Below are 16,822 nucleotides of genomic sequence, written 5' to 3'. Positions count from 1 at the left end.
AAACAACAATTAGAGGAACAAGGAATAAAGATGGATTGGTACATGAGAATGCAAATACAATCTAGATATGAAAAAGATGCTAAAATAGATGGTTTTAATTTGGGGAGAACAGAGTTAGACGAAATACAGGAAATAAAGAAAAATGGATTTAAAAATGTATAGCTACTTATTAAATAGGGAATTAGAGGAGGAGCAAGTTAAGGAGTCAATGATAAAATGGTCAAGAAACTTTGGAAACACGATTGAATTAGATGGCAGCAATTATGGGAAAGAAACTATAAACTGACAATGGCAACAGCGTATAAAGAAAATATGTACAAGATGTTCTACAGATGGCATATGTCTCCAGAGCTAAAATGTTTATGGACAGATCTATGAAATGTTGGAAATGCCATCAAATACCAGGCTCTTGGACGTGTGGACGTGTGGACGTGTGCAGAAGCTAAAACCTATTGGAACATAATCAAATCATGGATAGAAAAGATGATACAACAACGTATAGAATTAAGACCAGAAATATTCCTGTTGGGTATTTTACCAGGGAAATATAGCAAAGAGAACACATATTTGATTATTCATATAACCACTGCAGCTAGGATTGTGTTCGCACAAAACTGGAAGGCACTGAAAGCTCCTTCAGAAGAAGAGGTGATCAGGAAAATAATGGAATCTGCGGAAATGAATAGATTAACAATGGCAATTAAAGATAAGACAGAGTCAGAGTATTATGAAATTCGGGGAAAATTTTACGAGTGGGTGAAAAAAAGAATATGCTTAAAAGACAGCAAACACTAATTTTGATGGAAGAGAAATGAGGAGATAAGGAGGGAGACCCATGCGACATAGTATTGCATAACCGGAGGTAGTATAAAAATTTATAGAAGTATATACTGAGAAGACCAGATTTATAGAAATATTGACATAATAGAAAATTAATGTTATCATACCTAATATAGATATTGAAAATCTAAGGAGAGGAGCTGCTCGGAGATTACCCCTGAATTGTATCAGAAGAGGAATGAATGGGAGGGAAGAAAGGAGAAGAGAGAGGGAAGAGAGTAGAGGAGGGGGAAGGAAGTAGGAAGGTTGGAGGGAAAGAGGAGGAGAAGTGGGGAGAAACAGGAGGGGAGTGGTGAGGGAAAGAGGAGAGGAGAGGAAGAAGAGGGAAGTAGGAAAGAAAGAAGAAAGGGAGAAAGAAAGTAGAGAAGAGGAAAGAGAGAGAAGGAGTGTGGATATGGTGAAAGGGAAAATGGATGAGCAGCACCCAAAGGTAGCTAATAGTCTTTGTTAGTGTTTCTGTAGAGTGACCTTCCGCTCTATCTAATCATTATGAGCAGACTGTTGTACTGTAAGCTTTGTTAGAAAAGTTGGATCAATTCTTGATCGGTCTTCATGAAATGGTAGTGCAAAGCTTCGTTCTCTCTAGGTCCTCACCTCCTCTGCTAAGTATCTTGAGTTGTAGCTCCCATTGTACCAGCCAGAGAAGTCAACATGGGGCTGGTGGTGGGGCAGACCTTGCCTGTCTCCAGCCATCTGGCACTTCCTGAGACCTCAGGCCACCTTCTTCTGCTTGGTGGAGTCACAGACTGAGTTGTAGAATTCCAGGAGGAGCCTTGCAGAGGTCCTGGGCCTCTCCAGAGTTATGAAGTGTCCACATTTCTCCAGCCAATGCGCTTGGGAATTAGGAATGGCAGCCGCCAAAATTTCTGCACCCGAAGAATCAAAGACCTATACAAGAAAGAAATATTAAATTTCCTCTTCCCCTTGAAAGCCTTTTTAAAGTGCATTTAAAAGAATCTCCTTATTTGAAAGATATTAACTACTGAATTCTATTATGCATATTATTGTTTCTTCAAGGACAGAGTCATTAAACTTGATCTTCCCTTTATTAAACCTTTTAGGTGGATATCAGTATATCTGGATTCTCTTGGCTTAAGTCTTTCTGTGTAAAATCTTAGTTCTCATCTTTACTTGTAGCAAGAGTTACTTAAACTAGAAGAATTAAGAAGATGATCATACTGATCAAGTTACAAATCAGTCATGTTTAACCAAAATGAAAGAAACAGCTGCTGATCCTTTTTGGTGAAAAATACCTCCTCCTCCTCCTCCTCCTCCTCCTCCTCCTCCTCCTCCTCCTCCTTCATGAATTAGAGTGGTGTCTATCTGAACTATTACCTGTGGGGTCCCTGGTGCTCCCTGAATGTGATTGTTTACTTGCAGACATTTCTTTACTAAACTAGGTAATATAATGTGCTAGCAGGAAGTGAGGTTTACTCTCATTTTATATACTCTTGGCTTGGTCTGTCAATGTTAGTGGGAATTTATTTTAAAAAATGTTTCTGTCTCTTTTGCCTTGGTATCAGCTTCTATGTATCTTTAACAAGGTCATCCTTCTTATTCTGTATAGTTGGTTATTCTATGCAGATGTTTACAGGAGGAGATGGCTAGCCACCTGAGCACCATGTTGTAGATATTATTGCAGAATACCTATTCCCTACCCCACAGCAGTAGAGATTGTTAGGAGACCGATGGCTCCTACATTTTGTTAAGTCTGCCATGGAAAAGAGACATTATTCCAGCTTATTCTGGGTCTTAAGCAACTTATGTGAGCTGCTCCAAGTATTGAACTCTATTAGTGTTTTCTCTCATTTGTTAATATCTATAAAGCTGTAGGTGTAGCCAATAACAAGATCCAAATAAAATCTATACTGATCTGAAGCTTCCTATTTAAATAAATGAGATAATTAGTCCCTCAATCTCTTTCTTCAACTTTCCTGCTCTTAGCCATTGTAGGTCTGTTATTATCCGCTTTCCATGTTATATTTTAATGTACTGGCCATCTAATGCTTTGTTTTCCCATGCCTCCATTCTATTTTTTCATTTGGTCTTTCTTATAGGCCAGTTTGGTCTGTAAGTAGTCAATAAGCCTTCCTGGTATAATAGCTTCAGTGTATCTTCTTCATTGTCCTTCACATATTCTTCCAATGCCCTTTTTTCTTCTTCAATCATCTGATACAACATTCCACATCCACTTAGTAGATAGCATCTGTCAATATCGCTGCAAGGATGAAGGGCATGATTAATTGCCATTATTTTTCTGGTCTTCCTATTGATGGCTTTTAGTTCTGCTTGAGTCCAGTCCACTATTCCAGCTGTGTATCTAATGACTGGAATTGCCTAGGTGTTTATTGCCTTGATGGTAGTTTCTCCACTGAGTTTGGACTTTAAGATTTTCTTCATTCTCTTGCTATATTCCCTTCTAAACTTTTTCTTGACTTGTGTGTGCTTGATGTTGTCAGCCTGAAGGACACCCAGGTATTTGTAGTGATCCTCGTCATCCAGACTCTTGATGTTATTTCTGTAAGGCATCTTGATTCCTTCAGTTTTCACTATTGTTCCCCGCTTGATGGTGAGCATGGAGCATTTGTTCAGTCCAAATTCCATTGCAATATCTTGGCTGTATATATGGACAGTGTTGAACAGTGATTCTATTTCAGATGGTGTTTTTCCATACAGCTTCAAATTGTCCATGTAAAGAGGTGGGATAGCTTGGCAGATGTTTTTGATATATGATAGCTATGGCCTGAGTTATTCATATTGTTGACAGAGGAATCAGTGGAATGATAAATAGTAGTGGTAATAGTGAATCTTCTTGAAATATTTCTCTCTTGATGTGAACCTCTCCCAGTCTCTGACCATTGACCTGCAACCGTGTCTTCCATTGTGCCATCAATCTTTGCACAAAGCTTCTGATGTTTCTCCTGACTCCTATTATTTCTAGGCACTTGATTATCCAGTCACGTGGCAGAAAATGGAATGCCTTTTTGTAGCCAATCCATACTACATTCGAATTGGTCTTCCATCTCTTGTAGTTTTTCAAAATCATCTAGTCAGTTAAGAGTTGATCTTTTGTTTCTCTGCTATTGGGGCATTTTCCTTTCTGCTCAGCTGGAAAGAGCTTGTTTTCAACTAGATGCTATTGGACTGTATTAACTACCACACCAGTTAGCAATTTGAAAGTTGCTTTCAAATTGTGTGGTGATGGCTTTTTGCTGGATCTTTCCTTATGAGGTACGTTTTGCCAGATATTAGCCACTCTTCAATTTCTCCTCCTTGCAGTATGTTACACAGCTTGGCAATTAGTGGGTGTAGACAATGGTGGGATTCAGCCAGTTCACACCACTTCAGCAGAACCGGTAGCTAAGTTTTTGTTGCTCATGCCCAGAATGGATTTCCGGAAGCGGCATCCACACAGAGAACCTGTAGTTCACATATTTGAATCCCACCACTGGGTAGAGACAAGCCAAATGTTTCAACCAAAAACCATGCAATTCGTCTTCACCTGGTGCTGACCAATTTTTGATCTTCTTTGCTCTTTTCTCTACCATTTCTCCTGTTATTACTAGTTCTTTCATTTCAACTTATTTTTTTTATTCTTATCCATCTCCTTTAACCAAGCTGAGTCCTTGCTATATGGTAGAAATGTTTCTGATTGCATTGAAATTAGAGATTCTACCTATAATTTGCAATTAGAGCTTCCTATATGCTGATCTTCTTGACTATATCTATTGTTTACTGCTTTATTATTTCCACTGCTTCCTTGATCTTCCTTCTAAGTGGCATTTTTTTGATTAGGTATGCTTTGATCGTGTTGTTCTTCAGCTTCTTTACTTTCATCTGTTCTAATTTGCTTGCATCAGATCTCAACTTGCTGAACTTATTTTCCAGTCTGATCTTCTATTTCGGTGGCTCACTATTTGGCTTTTATTTCTTCTTTGCTGATTTTGCATCACAGATATTCAGTTATAATTGCAGCTGTGCTGTACATTGTTCGATTTGTTTCTTTTTCTTTCTTTCTTTCTTCCTCTTGGAGAAAAAGTCTTTTAATCCTTTTGCTAGCTGTTTCTTTGGAACAAGCTTCAATGCAGGCATATTCTGATGTTTTTGTTCTAGATGCTCAGTTATTCTTTCTTTCAGTTCTTCTACTTCTTTAGTTAGAGGGCTTTGTTCTTTCCAAGGCAGGGGAAGAGTGTGCCTGGTTTCCAAATGAAAACAATTCTATATCTCTGCTGGATTCCTCTACTGCCAACTCACTCTGGTTTGCCTTTATAATCTGAGTTACTTCTGACAAGGCTTTGATTTCTTTGTCCTGGGTAGACCTTTGCAGTTCTTCCAATTCTGCTTCTGTGAATACTTTATTTCATATTATAAATCCAGGTTAATCTGCTAGCCCCTGTTCTGTTATTCCTGATTCTAGATGTTGTTCTTTCCAGAACTGGTGCATTTGTTTGGTACAGTTGAGCTTCTGGCAGAGCTTTCACCTTCCTCATAGCACACAAGCCCCACAACCATGTCAAGGGAGTGCCTCACTGGGGGACGATGATGATGATGATGATTAAAAATCTCCCTATTTAACTCTTCACCTTAGCCCAGGAGGAAGAAAGAAAACTTTTTTGTTTTCCTCTCTCTCTCTCTCTCTCTCTCTCTCTCTCTCTCTCTCTCTCTCTCTCTCTCTCTCTCTCTCTCTCTCTCTCTCTCTCTCTCTCTCTCTCTCTCTCTCTCTCGTCAATGATTTCCAAAATCATGAAATCAAATTTTTGCTTCGTTTTCCTTTAATTTGTAAATTCCCTAAAGAAAGAATAAACATTACCCCTCACTTGACCCACCTAGTGAGGATGTCCACCACTAAAGGAAGGGCTGGAAGCACACACATTCTTAGATAGCAGAAAGGAACCATTTTTATTAGTGTGATGTCTTTGCATGGCTTGTTGAGGATCACACTCCAGAAGAGGGCAGGATGAGGATTTATTTGGGAGACTTCAGGGCTTTTAAGTGTCAAAGGAGCCTATTATATGTGTCTGAATTTGGGGGATAAAGGAGCAAAAGAAGTACTTTAAGCCTAATAGGCTCCTTTGACACTTAAAAGCCCTGAAGTCTCCCAAATAAATCCTCATCCTGCCCTCTTCTGGAGTGTGATCCTCAACAAGCCATGCAAAGACATCACACTAATAAAAATGGTTCCTTTCTGCTATCTAAGAATGTGTGTGCTTCCAGCCCTTCCTTTAGTGGTGGACATCACATTCCAGTATAAAAAAGGCAGACACTGAGCCTTGAATTCAGGCCACATAAAATTCTCTAGTAATACAATTTCCATTGTTGCCTCATTGCAACACAATGTGCACAAAATCCCAGATACACACTGTTATGTATTGGGCTTAATTGTAACACCACGCGGTAAGCTGGGGTGTGGGCTAGAAACTATGGGCATGGGAATCTGTGGGTTCCTGGAAAAATCATTAAATCATCTGGTCCCCTATCTTACAAAGTGGGGCTGGAGGGAGGGCGAGTTGTCAGACGCCACATTGACCAACTCAGAAAGCAGTTTCCAGAATGGCCACTAAGCGAGGACTGCATCATAAGTCCCACCCAAAGTCCCCAAACTGGCAACCAAGCCAGCCCATGCATAGACTCTGAAGACTCTCACAGCACAAGAAATGAGGAGTTGGCCGTAGAGGAGGGGAGTCCGGAAGTGCAACATGGATCCCAGGATGGAGCAAGCCAACCTGACTTTCACAACCGCTGTGCCAGCTCTGCTGAACAGTCTGACTCTGGGGTGGGCCAACCTGGAGAGGCCAGCCAGAGAGCACCAAATCCTTCTGGCTCAAGTGCATCAAAGGACACTGGTCTGCCCGGCCTGGTGGGTAAGCTGAAAGACCAGAAAGTGACTGAACCCCTGAGGCGTTCCACAAGGGCACGCAATCCTCCTGCTTATTTAGCAAATTATATAGTAAAATGAAGGAACTATAATGTTGTATGTACTTGTGATAATTGTTGACTATGAGACTGTACTAAAACAATGATGGAGCTATAATGTCGTTAACTGTCATTGTATTGTTAATGGGAACCTATGCATACTATTGTTAAATCCTGTAATTTGTTATTTTCACGCTTATTGTTGCTATGATGTTTGTTCATTCTAAGAGGGGAGGGGTGTTATGTATTGGGCTTAATTGTAACACCATGTGGTAAGCTGGAGCTAGCTAACGGCTCCCAGCAACTCAGACACCCCGTCTCCAGTACTGCTATTGGCTGCCCCTAGGTGGTAATGGGTTGCTTTAAACCTATTGGCTGCTGCCTAGGGGCCAGGCTATAAATTGCTGCAGTCTGCAGCTCAGTTCCTCAGTACAGATCCTGCAAGCAAATAAACATGACCATTGCTGAAATCACTCGCCTCATCTTCATTCCTGCGCAACGAACTCACTACACAACACACACAAATCCCTTACCTTGTCCTCCTTTCCCCATATAATCTGGGTGGGAGCTTTGATTTTCCTCATCTTCTCATGGAGGCTATACCTCGATTCAGTGCTGGTGAGGTCCAGAAAACCTTTCTCAATAAAAGGAGGCAGAATTGGTTTGTTTCTTTCCATTTTTAATGAGCAGTGAAACCTGTCATGAGCTTTGCCTGTTTCTGATCTTCTGTTTTCTTATAAATAACAAGTTGAGTAAATTTGATTAAGGAACACTTGGCTGGAACAGTAACTTGAACCCTTTGCTATCCCATTTGGCTGATTAAATGCCAGTCCAGCAGCTTTTCCAACTTTCATCTCTTTAGTATAGCTGGACAGCAACCTCTGGACTCCATACCCAATGGGCATTAATTGACTGAGAATTATGGGAGTTATATTCCTAACACCCTTGGAAGGCTTGTAAATTGGGAAAGGCTGATCTATGATGATTACAAAGGAGATATGAACTGTAGGACCTCGGTATGCAGAGTGGTACAGCTATATCATAGTAGTGTATCAAGAGACAACTGATTTTCCCAAGACTATTTAACTTTTGAAAAATCAAGAATCAAGTGTCAAATTCAACCCAGAAATAAAGAGAACTTTCCTGACAATTGAGAACAATTAACCAGTGGAATGGCTTTCTTTCGGAAGTTGTGGGTGCTCCATCACTGGAGGTTTTCAAGAAGACTTTGGACAGCCAAAGTCTGATATATTATAGGGTCTCCTGCTTGAGTGTTGGGTTGGACCAGATGACCTCAAAGGTCCCTTCTAAATCTGTTATTCTGTTTTGTCAAATATAACATGCAAATGCAATCAACATGTGCTGAATGGAGAGTTGATGTTGGCTACTAGACCCTGGATTCATTATATTGGTGCTAAATGTAGGCTTGTCTTTCTGAAATGTGGGCTGGTCCATATTGTGTCTTGTACTTACATTTTACAAAAACCGACTTATGTGATGCCCGATCTTCAAGATATCCCTTTAGGAGCTAAAAGTGGAAAGACCAAAATGGCAAGTCAGAAGTTATTTTTATTTGTTTTATTTATTAAAGTTATATACTGCCCATATCCCCCATATGGTAACTCTGGGAGGCTTACAGAATAAGTTATATTGTATTGAATTATGTTTGAATCAAATTTGCAATTTCTTAAAAGTTTTTGAAAAGTGTGAGCAGCCAAGCATAAATATGCCTATTTCCAACTCTAGGGACACCAACATGATGAAATAAGTATCACATTTTTCTGAGGCAAGTTTGCCCTTTCATATTTGAATCATGACATCATATGCAAATACATAAAGAATGGCCCTTGAGTCACCGTGTTGTACATTTTGTTATTTACTCTGCACCAATGTAACCTATGTTCAGCAAAGCTGGATATACACAATCGCATTCCTGATCAGCAGTTCATTGCATTATTGGAGAGTATACAGTAGTTCTTTTCACTTATCCTCTTATCCTATAAAAGTCATTTTGAAAACCAGTCTTATCTTGCATATTTCACAGAGCGGGAGGCACTCAGTATTAGGCTGGGTATTTTGATAAAGATCATGGGCTCAAGCCCATTCTCGATAACTTAGTCAACAATGAATAAAGCACAGTTGACCCAGTAGGTAAAAAAGAGGATGATGGTCTTGGCAAAAATGGTTAATTTTTAAAAAGTATCTATGGGCAGTTTCAGTCAAGCACAGCTGAGAAAAATTAAATCTGTAGTCCTCAGGTTGCCTGTTTAATTTCTAGCCTTGTCATAGAATCCTAAAAGTGCTTTTTCAAAGGCAACTGGACTTTGTTTTACTTTGAAGACATTTCACTTCTCATCCAAGAACCTTCTTCTGTGTCTTTAGACTACAAATCTGAAGGCACTAATGTCTCAGTTATTTATTTTATGGTGAGCAATTCCAGGATACCTTTCTTTTGAAGAAAAAGAATGTTTGAATGAATGTAAGAATGGGTGGGCAGATGAATGAATGAGCCTGTCCACACCTCTCTTTTCCAGTTTCTGTATTTTTGAAATGTTTTGGGTTGTGTGCTCTCTCTGGCCACCCCATTAAAATAAAAGAGCCAGGGAAGATGTTATCAGAAGAGACTGGGTAACAACATAGCAATCCATGAAAGGTCAGATCTTCACCTGAATCTTTAAAAAAATGGGATGGTATAAGCACAGCTTTATGAAGTTTTCCATCTGCTCTTCTGTAACTGGGATAATAGCATTCTCCACAGAGCCCTTAGAGAAAATCAGCTGACGTAATTGGGCAAAAAATTCACTATCAGTTAAATACCTCACACCTGTAAGTAGAGGAAAGTGCAAAATTTTAAAAGCTAATATAAGAAAAAAACATAACATTTGAACAGGAATTGCAGGCATAGATTTATTTAAGGAAAGCATATATCATTTGTCCTCATGATTAGGTTTGAATTATATTCACAGCAGGCACAAGTGGAAAAACTGGTGGGTAAAAGATTGGATAGGAAAAATGGTAGCAACCCAAGCCACAAAGTTAACAATCATGGCAGGTAGACCTTATGTGAAGAGTCCGACTACCACCAAAACATCCAGTTGATCATCTCTTGACAGAATAACAGTTGGACGAGACCTTGGAGATCTTCTACTCCAGGGCTGTCAAACTCAATTTCATTGAGGGCCGCATCAGCATTACGGTTGCCCTCAAGGGGCCGGGTGGGTATGGCCAGGGTGGGCGTGGCCTACTGGGTGGGCGTGGCTAGAGTGCGTATGGCCTACTGGGAGGGCATGGCCAGCTCTACATCGTTCGCATCAAGGGTGCCTAAGGAGGCCTGGGCAGGAGTGGGACAGATCTGAGGGTCTCTGGCAGAAGGAGGGTCTCTGGGCCAGGGCGAGGGCAGTGGGAGCCGTTCCCTCACTGTTTCCAGGATGGCTACGCGGGCCACATGAAACCACTTCGCGGGCCGGATCCGGGCCCCGGGCCTTGTGTTTGACATGTATGTTCTAGTCTAACCCCTGCTCAAGCAGGAGATCCTATACCACTCGGGACAAATGGCTGTCCAATCCCTTCCTAAAACTCTCCAGTGATGAGGCACCCACAACTTCTGAAGGCAAGCCATTTCACTGATTAATTGTTCTGTCAGGAAATTTCTTCTTAGTTCTAGGTTGGATCTCTCTTTGATAATTTTCCCTCTGTTATTTTTTCTCTTGCCCTCAGTTGCTTTGCAGAATAGGTTGTCTTCCTTTCCTCTGTGACAAGCCCTCAAATATTGGAAGACTGTTAGCATGTCACTCTGGTCCTTCTCTTCACTAAACTAGACATGCCAAGTTCCTGCAACCATTCACTATATATTTTAGCACCCAGTCCTCTAATCATCTTTCTTGCTCTTCTGTGCATTTTTTCTAGAATCTCAATATCTTTTTTATATCGTGGTGATCAAAAATTGGATGCAGTATTCCCAGTGAGGTCTTACTAACTTACTACTACTTACTTCCCTTATGTCCTTTCTAAAGACCATATAGAGGGCTATGTATCCTAATATGTGGGCAGAATTGTGTTTAAATCATTGAATGCTGCATGAAAAATACAGGTAGTCCTTGACTTACAACCATTTGTTTAGTGACTATCTGAATGTTACAACGGCACTGAAAAAAGTAAGCTATGACCATTTTTAGACTTACAACTGTTGCAGCATACCCCATGGTCATGTGATCAAAATTCAGACATTTGGCAATTGGCATGTGTTTATGATGGTTGCATTGTCCTGGGATCATGTGATCACCTTTTGCAAACTTCTGACAAGCAAAGTTAATGGGTAAGTCCAATTCACTTAACAACTGCAGTGATTCACTTAACAATGGTGGCAAGAAAGGTCATAAAATGAGGCAAAATTTACTTAACAACACTTAGCAGAAGAAATTTTGGGTTCAGTTGTGTTTGTAGGTTTATCTGTATTTAAGATAGATTAAAATACTATACTAAACAGAAAGTGAACTACCATGTTTTAAACTGCTAAATTCTGAGCTTTCTGTCAAGGTAGGCCAACTATCCAGTTCTGCAGTTAGTCCTTTCTGGGTTTGAGGCTTCCTTGCAAGCTAATGCCCCCCAATATGACAGTCTGAACACCAGAATATAGTTACTGGCAAGGTAACTAATGGGTGTTCATCACAATGGACCCATGCATACTTTTCTAGGTTTGCCGTAATATACCCAGTCTGCAAGAAGAGACCAACAATGCTGGCAGGTGTTTCAGGTCACAAAACCAGGAAAATATGAGGATCACATAGCATGAGACATTCTGCCTCTTCCTTCACAGTTTACTTACTTGATGTAAATACTTACCAGCTGGGCAGAGGAGGGCTAAAGAGGAGATGTGGGCTGGATAGAGAGCTGCATAAACCCCAGCAACCATGCCTCCCATGGACATGCCAACCAGGTGGAAAGGCTTGTGGTTCAGGCCAGCACACTGGACAAACTGAAACAAGCATTGGGAACAAAGAGATTGTGGCTGTGTTTTCATGAGATGCTTACCCATGCTTACCCATTTTTCCCCCTAAACTATAGTAATTCATTTTTTGGCTTTCCACAAAGTTCCAGGTGGCAACATCTAACCAATAGTGCTCCATTTTGGAAAGCTAAGTAGGGTTTGATACTAGGAATATCTGACTGAAACAGAACTAGGAGTGAAAACATCAAAACAAAAACTTATAGAAGGAGGCAGTGGTAAAATAGAATAGAGCTGGAACGGTCCTTGGAGGTCTTCTAGTCCAGTCCCCTGCTCACGCAGGAGAACCTATATCATTTCAGATAAGTGACTGTCTAGTCTCTTCTTAAAAACCTCCAGTGATGAAGCACCCATGATTTCTGGAGGCAACCTGTTCCACTTGTTAATTGTTCTCACTGTTAGGAAGTTTCTCCTTAATTCCAGGTTGCTTCTCTCTTTGATTTGTTTCCAACCATTGTTTCTTGTCCTGCCCTCTGGTGCTTTGGTGAATAACGTGACCCCCCACCTTCTTTGTGGCAGCCCCTCAAATGCTGGAATACTGCTATTATATCACCTTTAGACTAGCCAAACCCAAGTCCTGCAACCGTTCTTCGTACATTTTGGTCTCCAGGCCTTTGATCTTTTTAGTTGTTCTTCTCTGAATTTTTTCCAGACTCTCAACATCTTTTTTGTGATATGGTGATCAAAATTGCCTGCAGTATTCGAGGTGTGGTCTTACTAGGGCTTTATAAAGTGGTACGAATACTTCATGTGATCTTGATTCTATACCTCTGTTTATACGACCCAGGATTGTATTACAGGTAGATTTTTGGTTGCTGCTGCGCACTGCTGGATCATATTCAAGTGATCGTCCACTAGGACTCCAAGGTCCCTCTCACAGTTACTGTTTTTGAGCCAAGTCTTGCCTAATCTATACTTATGCTTCTGATTTTTCTTACCTAAATGTAAAACTTTGCTTTTCTCCACATTAAAATTCATTTTGTTGGATAGGGACCATTGTTCAAATTTGTCAAGATCTTTTTGAATCCTGAGCTTGTCTTCTGGGGTGTTGGCTATTCCTGCCAGTTTAGTGTCATCTGCAAATTTGATGAGTTCCCCTTTTATTCCCTTATCTAAGTCATATATGAAAAAAATGAAGATAAAATATTACCTTCAAGAAATCAAATGGACATGTCCATAAAATCACCAGAAGTCATGCTTGACTGAAAGGAGATTCTACATTTTAATGCAAAGAATAGCCACTTTATATATTTGTCATTGACAGCCACTCCTTGAATTTATATCTAATTTCTCTCACACACCCTACTTTCACCATTTGCTGCCAATCACCAGCCTTCAAAGAACAATGTATCATATCAAGAAAGGTCCCACCTGGTGTATCCTTTTAGCTTGAGCAACTGCTGTGTAACTTTCTCCAAGCAAGCGAGTGGTTCCCCCGTGGCCTGGTAGATCAAGGCAGATCACGTGGAGGCCCGTAGGAAAGACCTATGGGGAAATGGTTCTGTGTGAATCCAAGGAATCAAAACAAAAATAGCTGGCTCTGTTCACTGCCAAAAGCAGGACTAGAAAAGAAGCATTTTAGTATCAGATCCACCTCTCTTTTGTCCTCCCTTCCCCAGCCATCCCCACCCATCTTTTCCTCTTCTTCCATTGATGTCACCAAATAATGCATTTTGGAAAATTGAGCATGCTCACACCTCACTGATTTTTTTCAGAAGGTAATTATCTCTCTCTCTCTCTCCTATCTATCTATCTATCTATCTATCTATCTATCTATCTATCTATCTATCTATCTATCTATCTATCTATCTATCTATCTATCTATCTATCTATCTACTGCTGTGTAACTTTCTCCAAGCAAGCGAGTGGTTCCCCCGTGGCCTGGTAGATCAAGGCAGATCACGTGGAGGCCCGTAGGAAAGACCTATGGGGAAATGGTTCTGTGTGAATCCAAGGAATCAAAACAAAAATAGCTGGCTCTGTTCACTGCCAAAAGCAGGACTAGAAAAGAAGCATTTTAGTATCAGATCCACCTCTCTTTTGTCCTCCCTTCCCCAGCCATCCCCACCCATCTTTTCCTCTTCTTCCATTGATGTCACCAAATAATGCATTTTGGAAAATTGAGCATGCTCACACCTCACTGATTTTTTTCAGAAGGTAATTATCTCTCTCTCTCTCTCCTATCTATCTATCTATCTATCTATCTATCTATCTATCTATCTATCTATCTATCTATCTATCTATCTATCTATCATCTATCTATCTATCTATCTATCTATCTATCTATCTATCTATCTATCTATCTATCTATCTATCTATCTATCTATCTCTGCCTACCTGCTTGCCTCATTCAGCAAATTGGACAAGAGGGTAATTTCATTAAAATTTCAGGAAAGAATGCATGAGACTACATGAGATTTCCACAACTATCTTTTCAATATTATTTTATTAAGGAAAAAATGCACAGTAATGCCCAAATATTTTGTAAAATTGCCAGATCCTAGTGTGACAACAGTCAATTCCTCTTTGCAGCACTTTGGCAAGGCATAAATGATCCCTAACATCAGGAGGGCCAAAACCACTTGTAACCTAAGGATTGGGTTAAATTTCCTATTTCGCTTCATCCATAGTGGCAGAGAGCTGGTTCTTATCTACCTCCAAGAAGATAAAGAAAAAATGGACAGAACCTTAGATGTGGATGTTAGTAAAGGCCATATTAGCCAGGAACTCTGGAGAAGGCCCTCCTATTTGGAGGACGACCAGAGTGGGACAGGTAGTAATTGAGATCCAGGTTACATATTACCCACAGTTTTCCCCTTGGTCATTGTGATGTTGCTCCCTCTTCCACACATTTCACTCTGCCCAGTGAGATGGAATCCCAGGAACTGTAAGCAGATGGGACACAGGGAATGGTACTGGCACATTTCCTTTAAAAGGAGCTAGTTGTGAGCAAGAGCACAGAAGGTTTCCTCTCTGACTTCTAGTACCCAAGATCAGACCAACATCACGCAAGCTAAAAGGAAGACCTACTTGGATGGTATTTAACCACATGTCTTTGTTGAGTGAGAATCCATGAAGCATCAGCACAGATGGTCGGGATCCGGGTTCTCCTCGGGTCAAGTAGCTGAATTGGTATCCCTCATTATCAAGGTACCTCACCTTCACCCCCATTTTCAGACGCTTAGTCCTGAAAATATGGAGAACAAAATGGAAGACTGATGGGGATTTTATGGAGGAGGCATATTGTCGAAAGACTTCCATTCCAAAGACTTCTATTCCATTAGTTCGCAGTAGATGGAAGAGGCTGTGAAAACTGCTGAAGGCTTTTAGAATGGTTTGAGGTTGTAGATGAGGACTGTGCATAAGTGGCAATGACAAGACCAATAAGGCAGTCTTCAACACAAGCAAGAGGAGTGGCCAATAAGGAAGCTATTAAAGAGTGCAAAAATATGGGGGAAATTCTCCATATGGAGAGACTCTAATATTCTGATCTTATGCCAAGATCAGCCTACAGATTAAGAAAGCTCATGCAGATGTTATATAGTTCTTTAAGTCAACAAGTTAATGAGGAAGGCTAGCTATAGAGAGGGAACTTGCAGCCAGTAACCCTTCATGTTGAAACTTTTCTGAAACTTTTGAATTGCTTCTTCTCTCCAGATGTTTATGGAGTTTAGGGACAAGATGCAATTAATTGCCTTCATTTTATCTCTACTCAAATGTTGACTTAAACGATGCGCCAAAAACTAGAGTTTGTTAGTTAACATTTGACTAAGCTTCCCTGACTTAAAACACACACACACACACACCCCTTTCTTCTGGTAATTGAATAGCGCTCTAGTTCAGGGGTCCCCAACCGTTTGGGCACCAGGGACAGGTTCTATGGAGAGAGGTTTTTCCACAGACCGGAGGGGGTGTAGTTTTGTGTACTGCCTGCATTCCACGGATGGGGCTTTGTTTGTTTGTGTGGACCAGTTGCTGGCATGCCACAGCCTGGTACTGATCCAATGGACCGGGGGTTGATGACCCCTGCTCTAGTTGACCAATTATGTATTTTCTCTTTTTCATATATTTTACAAGAAATACACTTACCAGATCATGATCCTGAATAATAGTGAAGGTAACACACTGAACTTTGAGATGAAAAAAGATAAGAGAGCCATAGCAGTGTGCATAATTGTTCTGATCATATTGTGGTCCATGCTTGCCAATTAAGGAACTTTTCCTGCTGCATAAAATCAAAGGGTGATACAATCTTAATAAATACTATTAAATTATGTGTGGCCTTACAATTTTAATAGAACTGGTTAATGACTCAGGTCAATAACAGATTTCTTCATTGTTCTGCTTAATGATGGCATGATGGTCATAATTTGGATTGCTTCATGATTAGTTATGGAAATTCATGAAGGTTTAGCAGGTAATCATGATGGTGAAATGCTATCAGAAGCAATATGTCCCTTGAAGCTGATTGCAGAGGAGCAGGAGTAGAAGGATTCAGTTGATTTTGGGTTGAGAAAAGAAACAGTGTTTATTGTGATGTAAAAGTCCTGATTATAAACTCTCTTATTTGATTACTGCGGACACAATGCTAGACTGGGATTGAACTACTAACCCCCCTTTCAATAACAGGAATTACTTATTTGCAGAAAGACAAGTAAACTGTAAAATTTGCAACCACAAAGCATAAAATTTGGGTAGCTTTAGAAAAAAATCAAATATATTTATGGGAAATAGGATTGTTGAAAACTTCTCTGACAACAGAATTTATGGATTATTTAAAATCCTAGGGACATTGTACTTTCTAATAAAGGTTTCTGGAAACAAGATGGGTATCTGGTTAGATTTGAAACAGAATGTTGAATTAGATAAGCCCTTGGATAGATTCCATAGTTCTTATTATGGTCTTATGACCAGAAGGTATATTAACCCCCAAGTTACTTAAACAGAAATTAATTATGTATTATATTAATTTGGGGAACATCAAAAGGAGGAAAGCAATAATATTCTCAAGTGATGCCCTATGGCCATTGTGGTATCTTCTTCAAGTCTCTGTGTGTCTCTGTG

At 40.2% G+C, this 16,822-nt stretch overlaps 1 protein-coding gene across 1 annotated transcript; it reads right to left on the bottom strand.

The window, feature by feature from the left end:
* Positions 1-1,551: 1,551 nt before the first annotated feature.
* Positions 1,552-15,957, bottom strand: LOC308662056 (monoacylglycerol lipase ABHD6-like; the record flags this gene model as incomplete). The annotated part of the gene is made up of 8 exons (XM_081317473.1): positions 1,552-1,728; positions 7,287-7,387; positions 8,227-8,281; positions 9,420-9,577; positions 11,596-11,728; positions 13,130-13,243; positions 14,789-14,945; positions 15,848-15,957. 8 exons carry the CDS (start codon positions 15,955-15,957, stop codon positions 1,552-1,554), a joined length of 1,005 nt encoding a protein of 334 aa, XP_081173599.1.
* Positions 15,958-16,822: the final 865 nt, after the last annotated feature.

Source organism: Vipera berus (assembly GCF_964194415.1).
Source record: "Vipera berus genome assembly, chromosome: 2".
In the NCBI taxonomy this organism is placed as follows: Eukaryota; Metazoa; Chordata; class Lepidosauria; order Squamata; family Viperidae; genus Vipera; species Vipera berus.
Note: the sequence above shows the minus strand (reverse complement) of the source record. Positions and strands in the feature narration are given on the sequence as shown.